The following is a 17,998-nucleotide window of genomic DNA, read 5'->3' as shown; positions in this document are numbered from 1 at the left end:
GCCGGCCTTGGTACGGACAGTGGTGGTGCAGATGGCCCCGGTGCTCTTGCTATGACCCCAGTGTGATTTTTTTTCATAAAATAAACTTTATTCATAAAATTTATAGCAAAACATACAAAACAGTTGTCATATTACATTCCAAATGTACACAATACAGATTATACAATTTGCAGGTTACATCAAGTACAGTTCAATGAAAACATTGTACATAATTACAGTTCATGAAACTCTAGGGTGTCTCTTTGCATTACACTCAATGCAGATTTTGGATTACAGATTCATTACAGATTCATTACAGGTACATTACACCAATTCGAATTTTACATTCTGCCCGATTGCCGCCTGTCCAGTCGGCAGGTCCGAGCCGCAGTCGGGGCTGATGCAGTCGGGCTGCCCCTTTAAGAGCTTGGCCCGGAGCGGGGACGTGCCGCCGATTGGCTGATCGGCGGAGAGACGTGTCTCTAAGATGGCCTCGGAGCGCTTCCCCCTCCGTGCGAAGGATGCGGCTTCCAGCAAATAAGAAGCGGCGGGTTCGAGTGTGACCGTAACGCGGGGCCGTCGAGGCGGCTGGACGGCTTGTAATAAACAGATGTGGTTAAAGGGACCCGAGCTCTGCCTCCCGCTCCTCTTCGTCGCTTCCTATTTTACCAATAAGGTGAGGTGGATGGGAACAAGCGGCGAGCAGGAGTCGGGCTCAACTTTTACCAGCACTTTACAGACCAGCTCAGCTCAGCCTCGCCTCCTGCTGTGTTCAGTGCCCTCCCAGCCTGGGTTGGTGTTTAGACAACCTTTATGGGCTCTTGAAATAATCCAAGTATTTCAGTCTAAATAAAAGTCCTTCATTGGCTCTGGCGCTCAACCGAAGTTTGCAGTGGTGCTTCTAACAGTAGTGCAGCTCTTCGGAGCCAGAATCACTGTACAAAGAGGGACACAATATTGAACCAAGTGTCTGCTGAAGAGAGGTTCTTGGTTCTGGTGTTATCTTTTCTGCTGCTGAACATTAGTGAAACTCATAACGATTGCCTCCACGTCAAGGACAAAACATTTGATAGGGGGAGTGTAGGGGACCTCTATTTAGGGAAAAAAAAACACTTTTGGTGGAATGATTTCCTCCGTGGGTTGTGTGACAGAATCATAAAGTGAGTCATTTTAAACAGGTTTATAGTAGAGGAAAATGTTCACCTTGGTGCCTTGTTTGCATAATAGAAATTTCAAGTTACCTTTGCTTAAAGAAAAACCAATTGTATAATTCAAATGCTAACACTACTTGTAGTTTTAGTATATAAAACATACCAGTGAATTGCCTGTGGTACTGCTTGCAAAGCCAGAAGATGCACTATGCTATAAAGAGGGGTTGTAGCATGTAAAATAAACTACAGTTATTTGCTTTTAAGGCTCTGTATTCTTGAAAGGAATAATGGGTTAGGTTGCAGATGACAGTCCTGGCTTTGTATTATTGAACACTGAATTAAGTGATACATGTTGTGGAACTGATATTCTCTTGGAGAGGGAGCTGAAGCAGCATTTTATAATTGGTTTGCATCTATATTGTGCAGGGGGCATGATTAAGAAGTTTGCAGATGATACAAAAATTGGTTGTGTGGTTGATAGTGAGGAGGAAAGTTGTAGGCTGCAGGAAGATATCAATGGACTGGTCAGGTGGGCAGAAAAGTGGCAAATGGAATTCAGTCTGGAGAAATGTGAGGTAATGCATTTGGGGAGGTCAAACATGGCAAGGGAATACATAATAAATGGGAGGATACTGAGAGGTGTAGAAGAGAGGGACCTTGGAGTGCATATCCATAGATCCCTGAAGGTAGCAGGACAGATGGATAAGATGGTCAAGAAAGCACGTGGGATATTTTCCTTTATTAGCCGAGGCATAGAATATAAGAGCAGGGAGATTATGCTAGAACTGTATAGAACACTAGTTAGGCCACAGCTTGAGTACTGTGTACAGTTCTGGTCACCACATTATAGGAAGTAATGCACTAGGGAGGGTGCAGAGGAGATTTATGAGGATGTTGCCAGGACTGTAGAATTTTACCAATGAGGAAAGATTGGATAGGCTGGGGTTGTTTTCTTTGGAACAGAGGTGGCTGAGGGGTGATTTAATTGAGGTGTACAAAATTCTGAGGGGCCGAGATAGAGTGTATAGGAAGGACCTATTTCCCTTAGCAGAGAGATCAATAACCAGGGGGCATAGATTTAAAGTGATTGGCAGAAGAATTAGAGGGGAGCTGAGGAGAAATTTTTTCACCCAGAGGGTGGTGGGGGTCTGGAACTCACTGCCTGAAAGGGTGGCAGAGGCACAAACCCTCATCACATTTAAAAAGTAATTGGATATGCACTTGAAGTACCATGACCTACAAGGCTACGGATGAAGTGCTGGAAAGTAGGATTAGGCTATTTCGACAGGTACAGACACAATCAGCTGAATAGCCTTCTGTGTTGTAAATTTTCTGTTTCTATGTTATAAGGGAGCTGGGTTCAGGTAACAGAAACTGTAAATTATTCTACTTGTAAGAGTTCATTGTATAAAAAATGTAAATTTTCTTACATTTACACCTTGCCTGGAGCAGTTCAGTATTTTGTAATTTGTTTTTAACTTGCATCTCTGTGGCCTTCACTTGAGAAAGTGGAACTCAAGGCTGGTTGTCGTCATGTGGGAAGAACGATTCAATCAGTTGTGGTGGAATAAATTTGGCCAAGTTAGCATAAAGTTAGGATGGTCGCAATAAATTTGACAAAGATAACAGAAAAGATTTACAGGAGTTAAGTGTTACACTCACCAGAATTGTTGCTGTACTTCAAACTTTAATATTACTAGCAAATCTCCTGTGGCATTGCTCACAGTTAGTCAGGAAATGCTGAAGTGTGAGAGGAAATAAATGTAATGCCTACAGGAAGTGCAACTCTTATATCCATATGCAAGATGTTTAATATAGATATTTATAAGTAATGCATACCAGCCATATTGTTTCCTGGTAACCAATTGATTATTTCTCAGTTTAAAGTTAATGGGATTACGTCACAGTTAATGTGGAAGCAGTCACATAATCAACACAACACAACATTCTGTCTGACCATAGGCACACTGAACGGCACTGTTAGTAACAGGAAAAGAAGAATAAAACTATCCCATGGAATTCACAGAATGTACTGGATTACCTAGAGTGATTTCAAGGCTGTAATTCTCATCATGGTATTCATATGGTTATAAACCATGTGAGCTTTGCTCTCATTTATGATGCTACCTCATCACCTTTGAATATATTATTACTTTGAAATGATTCTCAGGAATCCATTGGCCCCTAATTAATCAGTCCTTTTTAGAGCAGACACCACTGCATGTGAACAACATTATAACTTCTTTAGAAGTTCTGTAATCTAAGAAATTAAATTTGGTTTGTGGTTTTCTCCATTTAAGAAAGAAGATACATACCATGTATAGTATTTGATTTGAGTAAATGAATGTGAATAATTCATGCTTTCAGAACCTTGAAAACCAGGGATTGATAGAGTTTGGATTGGAATGCTTGCAGGGAGTCTCTGGAGTTAACAGCAAAGTCCTGGCTCGGTTGTGGCACTTTCACCCCTGAGTCAGAAGGTTGTGGGGTCAAGCCTCAATCCAGGACTTGAGCACATAATCTATACTGATACTTCAATGAGACGTTAAACCGAGGCACTATCTACTCTTTCAGGTGAATGTACAAGATCCCATGGCACTATTCAAAGAAGAGCAGGGGTAATGTTCTGGCCAATATTTATCCCTCAACTAGCATCGCTAAAAAGTTAGTCAAGTGTTATGGGCCCTTACTGTGTGAAAATTGGCTGCCCTGTTTGCCAACATAACAGTGACTACACTTCAAAAGTATTAATTGACTGTGAAGCGCTTTGGAATGTCCTGAGGGTGTGAAAGGCACTATATTGCTTCCTTGTATCCCTCACCACTCACATCCCCTTCCTCCTTCCCACTTCCTTCAACATCCGCCCCTGGAAAAAACACTTCCCCCAAGTCACTTACAATGATACTTTCAAACTCCCAACTATCTAGCCTTTGGCCCTCCATTTGCCATGATACTTCTGCAGCTATCGATCTGCTTAATGGCACCATCACTTCTGCCTTTGAATCTGTTCTTTCCAGTAAGACACTTGCTCTCTCCAACCACGGTCGTTACCCCGCCACGGCCCCTATCTTCGCTCCCTTAAATCCAAGGGAGACAGACTTGAACGTATATGGCGCACAACTGGTTTAGCCATTAATTGCTAGATCTGGCTGGACCACAACTAGAACTATCGGTCCCTGTTCTCCTCTGCCAAAACTGCTCACTATTCCAAGATAATCCTGGAATGCAAGGATAAGCCGTGTCTTCTATTCTCCACTACCAACTGTCTCCTTAAACTCCTCTCATCTACCCCTCCAGCCTCCAGTCTAACAACAAGTGTGAGGAGCTCATGGACTTCTTTGTCACTAAGATTGAGACCATCTGTTCAGCTGCCTCTGCCAGGTCACTCCCTTCACCTAGCCCACCAAGCAAAACTTTCCCCTAGGTCTCCCCCCTGCCCTAGCTTGAACATGCGTCTAGTTTCTCTCCTATCTCCCCTCATGCCCTCTTTGAGCTCATCTTGCCCATGAGACTCACTTTCTGCTCTCTTGACCCTATTTCCACTAAATTGCTGACCACCCAACTTCCCTTCCTGATGGCCATGCTAGCTGATATTCTAAACGGTTCTCTCTCCTCAGGTACTGTCCCCTCCCTTTCAAATCTGCTGTCATTACCCCCTCAAAAACAAAAGCACCCTTGATCCCTCTGTCCTCGCAAGCTACTGCCTCATCTCCAACCACCATTCCTCTCAAGACCTTGAATATGTTGTCATCTCCCAAATCTGTACCCATCTTTTCCGTAACTCCATGTTTGAATCTCCCCACTTAGGTTTCCGCCCCTGCCACAGCACTAAAGCGGCCCTAATCAAAGTCACAGATGACATCCTGTGTGCCTGTGGTAAACTATCCCTCCTCTTCCTTCGCGACCCGTTTGCAGCCTTTGACACAGTTGACCACATCATCCTCCTCCAAAGCCTCTCCTCCATTGTCCAGCTGAATGAGACTGCCCTCGCCTGGTTTCACTATCACCTATCCAGTCATAGTCAGAGAATCTCCTGCTATGGATTCTCTTCCAATCCCTGCACCGTTACCTCTGGGGTTCCCCAAGGGTCTAACCTTGGCCTCCTTTTTCTCATCTACATGCTGTCCCTCAGCGACATCATCTGAGCACATGTATCCTGACGACACCCACCTCTACCTCACCATCATGTCACTCGACTTACTATGCCTCTGTGTTGTCAGACTGCTTGTCCAACATCAAGTGCTGGATGAGCCCCAATTTCCTCCAATTAAACATTGGGAAGACAAAAGCCATTGTCGTCGGCCCCTGTCATAAACTCTGTTCCCTCGCCACCGATTCCATCCGCCTCCCTGGCCACTGTCTCCGGCTGAACCAGACTGTTTGCAACATAGGTGATCTATTTGAACCTGAACTGAGCTTCCGACTCCATATCCACTCCATCACAAAGTCCACCTCCATAATGTCGTCCATCTCCACCCTGCCTCAGTCCATCTGCTGCTGAAACCCGCGTCCGTGTGATTTTTACCGCCAGAATCAATTATTTCAATGTTCTCCTGACCGGCTTCCTATCTTCCACCCTCAATAAACATGAGCACATCCAAAACTCTGCTGCCCGTATTCTGATCCGCACCAAGATCCGCTCACCCATCGCCCCGTGCTTGCTGACTTTCGTTGCCACCCAGTCCACCAACTTCTCAATTTTAAAATTCTCATCCTCGTGTTCAAATCCCGCCAGGGACTCGCTCCTCCCTATCTCTGTAACCTCCTCCATCCCTACAACCCTCCAAGAACAATGCCTTCCTCCAATCTGAACTGTTGTGTATCCCCCACTCCCTTCGCTCCACCATTGGTGGCCGTGCCTTCAGGCATCCAGATCCTAAGCTCTGGAATTCCCTCCCTTAGCCTCACTGTCTCTCTACCTCTCTATCTCCTCCTTTTAAGACCCTCTTTAAAACTTCTCTTTAACCCAGCTTTTAGTTGCCTGTCCTAATATCTCCTTCTTTGGCTGGGTATCAATTTTTGTCTGATTTATGTTTCTGTGAAGTGCCTTGGAACATTTTCCTATGTTAAAGGTGCTATATAAATGCAAGTTGTTGTTAGTTGGGCCACTGAAAGCTGATAATTGTGTTTGTAGACTCAACATTAAAAAGATTATGCTACTGATAATTTCTAGATAAAGGACACATTTGCTGTAAGAATTAACAACATGGGCCTTTGGACAATGAACCTGAAAGCCAGATATGCAGCACTGAGTAAACCTAATGGTTAATTTCTGTGCTGAATGAGGGGCAGTAGAAGACATTGCTTGAATTGACAAAACTCACCCACTGGGATGTCAGAGTTTGAACATCCATGTTTCCAGAGCTTCACCACTTCAGAAATTTTGATTTGAACTTTTGTAATTGGTATTATTGTAACAATCAAATATCTAATTAAGTCTTTTTTTTTCAGTATGTCCTTTCAGTACTGAAGTTTACGTATCCCACACTTTTTCAAGGGTAAGTATTTTCCAAAGGTAATTTTACAGAGTTTAGAACTTTTGAAATGGTCCATGATTCACTGAATTATAATTACTTCACCCCACCCCCACCCCTTTTTTTTACAGCTGGCAGACGTTTGTGGGAAGTTTATTGCTTCTGATAGCCTGGAAACTCGGATGGGTGGAGATGAGAAGTGCTGGTCTATGGTAAGGGAATTATGATAATACACCGTTCACTCCAACTAAAACACATGCTGGGTCCAGGCTTCGGAACCAGCGTTGACAAGCATTTCACCTTCATTGCATAGAATTACAGATTTAAGCTTAATACATAAATCACAATTCAAGTTTTAAAAAAAGAAACTCCCAATTCCTAGCAAGCCACTCAGTTGTATCAAACCGCTTTCAAGAAGGTGGCCCGCCACCACCTCAGGCAACTAGGGATCTGGTGTAGCTCATTGTGTGGAAATTCAGGTCTGATCTCTAGCAACCCACCTATTTTTTTTTTTGGATAGTCAGAGGAAGGTAAATTTTCATTGGGAATTTCCTTGGGGCCTCTCCAGATCTGTTGTCGTAACTTCGACAGAAGATCGATGGAAAAGACTGGATAGACTCCATAAACGGAGTTTCAGCTGATCTGCTGAAGTAACGGTGGCCAATCGGGAGAACTCCGAGGAAATTTCCAGCATCCACATTTACTCAAAGATGTAATAGAAAAACATCTAGAGAATGAAAATATAATAGAGTAGTCAGCACGGTTTCAGAAGGGAAAAGTCATGCTTGATCAACCTTATTGAATTCTTTTGAAGAGTAACAAGAAGAGTAGACGAGCAATATAGTAGCTGTAATATATTTGGATTTCCAAAAGGCCTTCGATTAGGTACCACATTGTAGACTCATGACTAGGGTCAGATCGTGTGGAGTCAGGGGACAGGTTGCAGAATGGGTAGCAAGCTGGCTACAAAACAGAAAACAGAGTAGGGGTTAAGGGTATCTACTCAGACTGGCAAAAGGTGGGAAGTGGTGTTCCACAGGAATCGGTGCTGGGACCACTGTTGTTCACAATTTACATTAACAATTTGGAATCGGAAATACAATTTCAAAATTTGCAGACAACACCAAATTGGGAGTGTAGCTAATACAAAGGAAGAATGCGTTAAAATGCAAGATGACATTAATAAACTTGCAGAATGGGTGTGTAATTGGCAAATGAATTTCAATATAGATAGGTGTGAGGTGGTGCATTTTGGTAGGAAGAGTAAGGAGGCCACATCCTGCTTGGATAATAAGAGCCTAAATGGGGTAGAGGAACAAAGGGATCTGGGAGGACAGATACACAAATCACTAAAAGTAGCGACACAGGTTAATTAGGCCCTAAAAAAGACAAACCAAGCACTAGGGTTCATTTCTAAAGGGATACAGTTGAAAAGTTATGTTAAACTTGTATAGAAGCTTGGTTAGACAACACTTGGAGTACTGTGCACAATTCTGGTCTCCATATTATGAAAAGGATATGGAGGCATTGGAGCGGGTGCAAAAAAGATTCACAAGGAGATACCAGAACTGAGAGGATATACTTATCAGGAAAGGCTAAACAGGCTTGGGCTCTTTTCTCTAGAAAAGAAAAGGCTGAGGGGTGTAGGGTGTTTTGGGGTTGTTCTCACCCTATTGATCGGTGCAGATATCTGGTCCCCGGTCTAGCCAAGGAACGCTTAAACCTCACAGATCGGGGGTTCAGGAAAACGGGACTTATGCTAATGCACCCGGTGATGGATCACATAGCCGAATCGCACAGAGAACACACAAACTTGGTGTTTGAATTGAATTGGAATGTTGGTTTTATTATACCGTCAACACGAAGAAAATAACGATAAAAACGGTCCTACACAGTACATTGAGTTACACACACCCACTCCAGTACTTTATCCCGCTAAACTAAGAGGTTGGTGGGGACCCTGGAGACACCTATCACACGCACACACATGTGTGGTCGAGGCTCACCAATCCTTTTCACTTGCAGGTCTGGCTAACCGGTTCTCTCACGTAGGGTTCGTTGGTTTTGCTGGAAGCTGCTCTCCTCCCTGGAGAGCTCGGGTGGAAAAAAAAGAGCGAGCAGGAACAAAGAGAAAAAGAGAGAGAGAGCTGGAAAAGAGATAAGAGCAAAGAAGCAAGAGAGCAAGAACCAGACACAGCAAACAAGAGCAAAAACAAGAGACCAAAAGCAAGAGAGCAAACAAGCGAGAGGGGTTTCGAGCTTCCACTTGTATACCCCTCTCTTACAATAGTTTTCGTCGTTAAATGAGGCTCTTTATGTCTGTTTAAACAGTTCTTACAAAGTCCTTTAGAGTCCTTGATGGCTTTTGATGGTCTCTCATCATGTTGCAATTGCTTCTCTCGATGGGCTATTGTTCTTCGAATTCATTCCAATCGTCGAGCACTTGCCACACAAGGCTCCCTTTTCATCCCACGTCCTAGGTGTCGATTGGTTTTGCATCAGAACCGAGGCATGGCTCCACTGTGTGTGTAGTTGATTCGTCTGGTGACCTCTCCCCTATCCTTCCAACTTAGGATTTTGGACAATGGCCAAAGTTTTACATACTCAGGGAAAAGGTGGAATTCCCAGAATTCTCACAGGGTGACCATTATCTTTAAGATAATGAAAGGGTTTAATAGGATAGATGTAAAGAAAATATTTCCACTTATGGGGTAGTCCAAAACTGGAGGTCATCAATGTAAGATAGTCACTAATAAATCCAATAGGGAAGTCAGGAGAAACGTTTTTACCCAAAGAGTGGTAAGAATGTGAAACACAATATCACAAGAAGTAATTGAGGCAAATAGTATAGACGCATTTAAGGGGAAGCTAGATAAGCACACGAAGGAGAAAGGAATATAAGGGTATGTAGAAGGGCCCCGACAACATCCCGGCTGTAGTGCTGAAGACTTGTTCTCCAGAACTAGCCGCGCCTCTAGCCAAACTGTTCCAGTACAGCTACAACACTGGCATCTACCCGACAATGTGGAAAATTGCCCAGGTATGTCCTGTCCACAAAAAGCAGGACAAATCCAATCCGGCCGATTACCGCCCTATCAGTCTACTCTCAATCATCAGCAAAGTGATGGAAGTTGTCATCGACAATGCAATCAAGTGGCACTTACTCACCAATAACCTGCTCAACGATGCTCAGTTTGGCTTCCGCCAGGACCACTCTGCTCCAGATCTCATTACAGCCTTGATCCAAACATGGACAAAAGAGTTGAATTCCAGAGGTGAGGTGAGAGTGACTGCCCTTGACAGCAAAGCAGCATTTGACCGAGTGTGGCACCAAGGAGTCCGAGTAAAATTGAAGTCAATGGGAATTAGGGGGAAAACTCTCCAGTGGCTGGAGTCATACCTAGCACAAAGGAAGATGGTAGTGGTTGTTGGAGGCCAATCATCTCAGCCCCAGGACATTGCTGCAGGAGTTCCTCAGAGCAGTGTCCTAGGCCCAACCATCTTCAGCTGCTTCATCAATGACCTTCCATCCATCATAAGGTCAGAAATGGGGATGTTCACTGATTATTGCAAAGTGTTCGGTTCCATTCGCAACCCCTCAGATAATGAAGCAGTCCGTGCCCACATGCAGCAAGACCTGGACAACATCCGGGCTTGAGCTGATAAGTGGCAAGTAACTTTCACGCCAGACAAGTGCCAGGCAATGACCATCTCCAACAAGAGAGAGTCTAACCACCTCCCCTTGACATTCAATGGCATTACCATCACCGAATCCCCCACCATCAACATCCTGAGGGTCACCATTGACCAGAAACTTAACTGGACCAGCCACATAAATACTGTGGCTACAAGAGCAGGTCAGAGGCTGGGTATTCTGTGGCGAGCGACTCACCTCCTGACTCCCCAAAGCCTTTCCACCATCTACAAGGCACAAGTCAGGAGTGTGATGGAATACTCTCCATTTGCCTGGATGAGTGCAGTTCCAACAACAATCAAGAAGCTTGACACCATCCAGGACAAAGCAGCTCACTTGTTTGGCACCCCATCCACCACCCTAAACATTCACTCCCTTCACTACTGGCGCACCGTGTCTGCGCTCTGTGCCATCCACAGAATGCACTGCAGCAACTTGCCAAGGCTTCTTTGACAGCACCTCCCAACCTGCGACCTCTATCTCCTAGAAGGACAAGGGCAGCAGGCACATGGGAACAACACCACCTGCACATTCCCCTTCAAGTCACACACCATCCCAACTTGGAAATATATCGCCGTTCCTTCATCATCGCTGGGTCAAAATCCTGGAACTCCCTACCTAACCACTGTGGGAGAATCTTCACCACACGGACTGCAGCGGTTCAAGAGGTGGCTCACCACCACCTTCTCAAGGGCAATTAAGGATGGGCAATAAATGCTGGCCTTACCAGCGATGCCCACATCCCATGAACAAATTTTTTTTTTAAAGATTGAGGTAGAAGGGAGGGAAGAGGCTTGTGGTGGAGCATAAACGCCAGCATGGACCAGTTGGGCCATATGGCCTGTTTCAGGGCAGTGTCCTAGGCCCAACCATCTTCAGCTGCTTCATCAATGACCTTCCCTCCATCATAAGGTCAGAAATGGGGATGTTCGCTGATGACTGCACAGTGTTCAGTTCCATTCGCAACCCCTCAGATAATGAAGCAGTCCGAACCCGCATGCAGCAAGACCTGGACAACATCCAGGCTTGGGCTCGTAAGTGGCAAGTAGCATTCGCGCCAGATAAGTGCCAGGCAATGACCATCTCCAACAAGAGAAAGTCTAACCACCTCCCCTTGACATTCAACGGCATTACCATCGCCGAATCCCCCACCATCAACATCCTGGGGGTCACCATTGACCAGAAACTGAACTGGACCAGCCATATAAATACTGTGGCTACGAGAGCAGGTCAGAGGCTGGGTGTTCTGTGGCGAGTGACTCACCTCCTGACTCCCCAAAGCCTTTCCACCATCTACAAGGCACAAGTCAGGAGTGTGATGGAATACTCTCCACTTGCCTGGATGAGTGCAGCTCCAACAACACTCAAGAAGCTCGACACCATCCAAGATAAAGCAGCCCGCTTGATTGGCACCCCATCCATCACCCTAAACATTCACTCCCTTCACCACCGGCGCACTGTGGCTGCAGTGTGTACCATCCACAGGATGCACTGCAGCAACTCGCCAAGGCTTCTTCGACAGCACCTCCCAAACCCGCGACCTCTACCACCTAGAAGGACAAGAGCAGCAGGCACATGGGAACAACACCACCTGCACGTTCCCCTCCAAGTCACACACCATCCCGACTTGGAAATATATCGCCGTTCCTTCATCGTCGCTGGGTCAAAATCCTGGAACTCCCTTCCTAACAGCACTGTGGGAGAACCGTCACCACACGGACTGCAGCGGTTCAAGAAGGCGGCTCACCACCACCTTCTCGAGGGCAATTAGGGATGGGCAATAAATGCTGGCCTCGCCAGCGACGCCCACATCCCGTGAACGAATAAAAAAAAAAGACTCAGTGTAACTCAATATATCCTAGTGAATCTAGAAGCTGAAACATTATGAACCTGATTAGCAAAATGTTGCTGGGAACTGGACTTCTGACTAGCCAAGGGACAAAAGGATGAACATTATTAGTCAAGTAACATTAGATTCAAGAAATGACATATCTAGATACATTACAGTAATAATTGATTTTTATAGCTAACCATGTTATTTAAACTTTGATAGGTCTGCCAAGGTTTCATGGTTTCCTGGTGCATTACTGTCTGTTGGTAATATCTATGCGGGTTCCCGGGCATTATCTAAGCTGGTAAGGAAATTATTTTTGGTTTTGGAAGGGGAGCTTTGGGGTGAGGAGGAAAACTTAGATTAACTTTTGTATTTAGGCATTTGAATCCCATGTTGGTGTAATTTACTGATGTTTAGACATTTGTTGTAGCAATAAAAACTAAACATTAAATGGTGTATTTATATATAAAACAGTGCGATCTAAGAATAATTTGTAACTTCAACAGAAGCCAGCTGCACCAGAATAGCCAAGTCAGCCATTTTAACTGCTGTTTGTATTATAGGGCCGCGTTTCGGAGTTCGTGCCGCCAGCGGGAAGCCTCACCCACCAACACGTGTAGCGGGAAATCACGGCTGTGCTATTCATGATTTTCAATCCACTCAAAATGAATTGAAAATTTTAAGTGCCAGAAATTCTTGATACGCACATTCTTAGGTCAGACTCTCCACCAGCAGCACGAACTCGGAAAATCAGCACTTAAGTTTTATTCCAGAGTGAATCTGGTGTAGATTCAATTGTAGATTGAACATTAGCAGAGGAAAAAAATCTTGATTTAATGGGAGCAATAACAAAACTCTCCAGCTGTTAGTTTTGTGCTGATATGAATTGGCAAAGTTATTGTAGAGTTCAATATTCATTTATTCTCTCAATACATTGGAGTGGCAGAAATGTAATCTTTTGCAGTGTAAGTGTCTTTTTATTTAACCTGTAGTAAATTAGAATTTGCCTGGGTCGCCTCAGTTGTAATTTGTAACTTGTATAATAATATATGCACACAGCATCTTTTCTTCACAGTGAGCCAACACTGTGGAACCGGTCTGATTACAAGAGGGGTTTGAAGTGTTAATTAGTTATTCGATGGGAGGAGGGAGATCTCAGTAATTCTAACATAGACCTGGCAGCATTGATGTTGCTTATTTATGCGAGTCACTGTGGATGTGAACATTGTGAAGTTCCCTGGGGTCAGTTAACTGAAATAGTCGCATTCATTGTTAAGCATCTTGGATTATCAATAAAGATTGCCTTCAATCAATTTTGAATGAAGACATCCATTCTGGGCTAATTAATATACTGTCTGCCCACAATTCTGAATGTGGCGATGCCGGTGATGGACTGGGGTTGACAAATGTAAGGAATCTTACAACACCAGGTTATAGTCCAACTGTTTTATTTGAAAATCACAAGCTTTCGGAGGCTTTCTCCTTCGTCAAGTGAGTGCCACACTCACCTGACGAAGGAGAGAGCCTCCGAAAGCTTGTGATTTTCAAATAAAACAGTTGGACTATAACCTGGTGTTGTAAGATTTCTTGCACAATTCTGAAGACAAGCCATCTAACTCTGGCGTTGTCATGAAGTATCATGATTTTGGGCAGCCAGCAGGAAAAGGCTGTCTGTATTTTAAAGTCTGATCCAGCGCGATTTTGGAGGGTTAAGTTAGAGAAGGTGAGCTTAAATTTAGAGAGAAGGCAAGTTGCATCTTTATTGTCTTCATGACAAGTGTGTAGGGAAATGTGTGTTCTCACTGTGGAAACTGGATACTGTTCACTCATGTATTTCATGTAAATCAACCAACAATTGGTCCGAAGCCTGTGCCTCATCATGGTAAAGCACTTATTCAGTCCGCCTTCTGCAAAGAGGGAAAAATTCACATGTATGCAAGTGTTATATTTCAATAGCTGGTGTATGGAATAGGTTTCTCTGTTAGAATTCCTGGTCATCCAGTTCTTGGGCATATAAAAGTACACTTGGGATAATAGGGTACTCAAGATTTGCTTAAAGGAGTAACCAGTGACTCTGAACCTGAGAATATCTAGTGTAAACTTATCTTAGTGCCAGGGAATGTTCTCTCTGGACCCCAGTGGCAGCCTCCTGCCATGCTAAATCTCCCTGCCTGCTTGCCAGCCTACTCGTCATTCCCACTGGGTCCGGGCAGGAGTCCGTGCTGCAAGATGAGGCTAGGGATTAAAAAGTGGCCTGGGTCTCACACTGGTGCCGTCATGTCCGCTTCCCTCCCACCCACCCCAGATCCCACTTAGGCTCACCTTCTCTAACTCCGCACTTATCATTCAGTGATTAAAAAAATTTGGCCTCGACTGCTTATTTCCATCTCTGCAGCATTTCCCACCTGAGTGATTACTCCAACCCTAATGTCACTGAAACCCTCATTCATGTTTCATTGCCTCCAGGCTTGATTTTTCTTAACAGCATCTGTAGTCTATTTCCTGTTGCCTTTGCAGGTGCTCTATCCTGGCTATGCTCTCCCTCTTGCTGGCTGTCAGCACATTGGACCGCTCCCAGTTTGCTTCCAGAGTTGCTGAGTGTCTGTCTTTTGACTCCTGAGTTTAAAGAGGAAACTGAAAGGAAAGTCCATATAGAGTAAAAATGTAGAAACTTCCCAAGACGTGAGATACAGTCCCAGTTGTTGCCCTTTCATGAAAATACTTTATTTTGGTCCTTCTGTTCTTAACTGTGCCACTAGGTGGAGTGCTAAGTACTTCTGTCTACTTAACTGGCTTTCAAAAGGTCTGTCTCCTGCTGATAGCACAAATGAAAACAGCTTGGGCAGATTTACAGTCATTTGGTTGCGAGCGTACATATCCAAATAAATTCAAGGCCATTTCTTTCACTTTCCCTTTCCACTATTCAAACTACGTATAATAAATCCACAAAAGACTGGTCACTTCCTATTTGATCATGAATCCTCCTTAAACTCCTCTCTCATAAATAAATAAACACATCATTCAACTGCTTTTTGAGATTTGAACCAAGTAGTAGAATTCCAGCAGATTACTATTTGTTTTGAAAATGATGGTCTTGATCTTTTAATTTACTTTTATTATTTATCTCTTCCAGCCGATTCCATTCTTCTTAGTGCTTCAGAATGCATCTGAGGTTGTTGCCAGCATCTTGCTGAAAATTACCAGAAGAGAGGTACAGATTAATAGTGGTAGCATTTTCTTTTTTATATTTGAGCTGCAATTGGACAGTTTTTACAATGTAGAAATGGAGAGTAACATCAGACTTCACGCTGGCCTGAAAGCTGATTCAGAGCCTGGAAATACACTCTACCAGCTGGTCACTGCTGTGTACTAAAGAATTGTAAGATAGGCGTTTGCACCTAAAATTTTCCATATGATGAGATTCCGATCTCAAGCGTGGTGTTGTGGGGCGTCACCAATTGGGGGCTTAAGTGTTTCCCCAAAAAGTTGGGTAATAAAGCGGAGCCATCTCGGATCACTTTTGCATCCCTTCCAGAAACTTGTGTTCCTTTTTAGACCTTTTCCCTCTCCCTCATCAAAACCTAACTCTGCGACCTGTTCTTGCCTCCATGAAGTCTCTTGAGACTGAGTACATTTTTTGATTATGCCTCTGTGAAGTGGGATGTTTTGCTACGTTAAAGACACTAGAGAAATGCAAGTTGTTGTCGAGACATTTATTGTGTTAAAGGTACTATATAAGTACAAGCTATTTTTGTTGTAAAGTCATATGTCGAGATGAACCCTTTTGTAGTGTCCAAAATTAAATTCCTGAATGCATTGATGAGTGCTTTTGCATTTCTAGAAAATAATGTTTTGATGGTCAAAATGTCTAAATGCTGATATACTAGCAATTTATTACCAATTCATCCTGGTTTCAGTATCATAATATCATATCATAGTAGGTACAGGACAGGAGGAGGTCATTTGGCCCATTGTGCCTGTGCTGGCTCTTTGAAAGAGCTATTCAATTAGTCCCATTCTCCTGCACTTTGCCTATAGCCCTGTAATTTTTTTTTCCCTTCAAGTATTTATCTAATTCCCTTTTGATTGTTACTATTGAATCTGAATTCCACCACCCTTTCAGGCAGTGCATTCCAGACCATTACAGCTCGCTGTGTTAAAAAAAATGTTTCCTCATGTCGCCTCTAGCATAGATCGAACATCTAATTGTTAGTATAACAGGGTGTACCAGTTCCTCTAGAATCTCTACCCCTGTTTTACTTCCTTTCACACCCTCCACAAACAACTGTTTGAATGTGCTTTCATGTTATGTCAGCTCCAGTTCAGCAGCTGTTGCTAACATGTGATTGGAGTCCGGTGAACCTCATTAACAATACAAGTGTAACCTCCCACCCCTCGGGCTATTAGACTGGTGCTGGTAATGAGATTGATGTATGTGTGTGCTGGGGAAGATGAGCCAAATCCATTGAGAGCTATGATTTGACCAATATTCAAAGTCGGTCAAGTATAATTTGCCAGCTATAAGTAGAACTGAATCAACATGGTTAGACTGAAAAGAAAAAACCTGAAATAAAAAATGAAAACACTGCAAATGGACAGCAGGTTTGTCAGCATCTGAAAAGAGAAAAGACAGGTTAATACTTCAGGTGTCGAATGATAGAAGATAGGCGTGACCCTTAATAGGATTGAACAATTTGAAAAGGGGAGGGTGAGAGAGAACGAGGTAGAAATCAAGAGTCAGTAGTGATGACACCTGTCACAGGAGTTGATTAGGTTGAATGGCCAGCAGCTTTTCTGAAAAGTGGTGAAAAACTGTTCGATAACACACAGAGTTTCTCAGTAAGGCAGTGAAAAAGTATTAAAAGAACAATAGGGCATAAAAATAGCTCGCATAAAAATAGCTCACATAAAATAGTTAAAGGTACACACACAAAAAAAATCCAAAATGGAGGCGAATGAAACCGGGCAAGAAAATATGGGAAATAAAATGGGGGGATAAAAAAACCTGTAAATGCAGGAAGTCAGAAATAAAAACAGAAAATGCTGGAGACACGCAGTAGATCGTCAGCACCCTTTTTTTCTTAGGATATAGGTGATGCTGACAAGACTGAATTTATTGCCCATCCCTAGTTGCTCTGAGAAGGTGGTGGCTCTTCTTGAATTGTTTCAGTCCTTGTGGTCATAGTGCTCCCACAATGATGTTAGGTAGGGAATTTCAGGATATTGACACAATAATCATGAAGGAATGGTGATATATGTCCAAATCAGGATGGTGTGTGAGTTGACGAGGAACTTGGAGGTGATGGTGTTCCCACAACGGTCCTGCTTTTGTCCTTCTTGGTGTAGAGGACGGAGCTTCTGTCGAAATAACTTTTGAGTTGCTGCAGTGCATCCAAAAAAGAGAAAAGCCAGGTCAATGCCGTGGGTGCAGACTCTACCAGAACTGTATTCTGATGAAGGGTCAACACCCACCTTCACTTCCTATAGATGCTGATGGATCCATCTTACATTCCCAGCAACTCCTATTTCTAAAAGTAGGGAGAAAGCAAAGGTCTAAAGTTGATGAAATTTACTGTTCAGACTAAAGTCCTGTAGTGTGCCTTGAGGAAAAATGAAATGCTGTTTCTGGAGTTTGCATTGTGCTTGGTTAGAACAGTTTGGGAGGCCAGAGGGGCAATGAGGGTGAAACAGTTTGGAGTTTATGATTATGATTGATGTGTGCCTCAAAGGAAAGTTGTTGGGATTTCAGAGTATGTCAGTGCTAACCATTCCCACAGTCAAGGTCAGAAGTTGGGCTGTTCGCTGATCATTCCAAAGTGTTCAGCTGCATTCACAACTCCTCCAGTAATGAAGCAACCCATGCCAG

General features: G+C 43.6%; 1 protein-coding gene across 3 annotated transcripts in view; it reads left to right on the top strand.

Annotated features, from left to right (window-relative positions):
* Positions 1-424: 424 nt before the first annotated feature.
* Positions 425-17,998, top strand: part of LOC137312586 (UDP-N-acetylglucosamine transporter TMEM241 homolog) — a 143,031-nt gene continuing 125,457 nt past the window's right edge. Inside the window, exons 1-5 of one of the 3 annotated variants that reach the window (XM_067979123.1) lie at positions 425-655; positions 6,582-6,628; positions 6,736-6,816; positions 12,352-12,433; positions 15,266-15,343. In XM_067979123.1, the coding sequence (XP_067835224.1) occupies positions 590-655; positions 6,582-6,628; positions 6,736-6,816; positions 12,352-12,433; positions 15,266-15,343 (354 nt within the window). In that variant the 5' untranslated portion in view covers positions 425-589. The remainder of the gene's footprint in view (positions 656-6,581; positions 6,629-6,735; positions 6,817-12,351; positions 12,434-15,265; positions 15,344-17,998) is intronic. The other 2 variants (XM_067979129.1, XM_067979118.1) reach the window with 2 other exon arrangements.

The sequence above is a fragment of the Heptranchias perlo genome, chromosome 3, assembly GCF_035084215.1.
Source record: "Heptranchias perlo isolate sHepPer1 chromosome 3, sHepPer1.hap1, whole genome shotgun sequence".
Lineage (NCBI taxonomy): Eukaryota > Metazoa > Chordata > Chondrichthyes > Hexanchiformes > Hexanchidae > Heptranchias > Heptranchias perlo.
The sequence above is the reverse complement of the archived record's forward strand: the minus strand, read 5'-3'. Positions and strand labels throughout refer to the sequence as shown.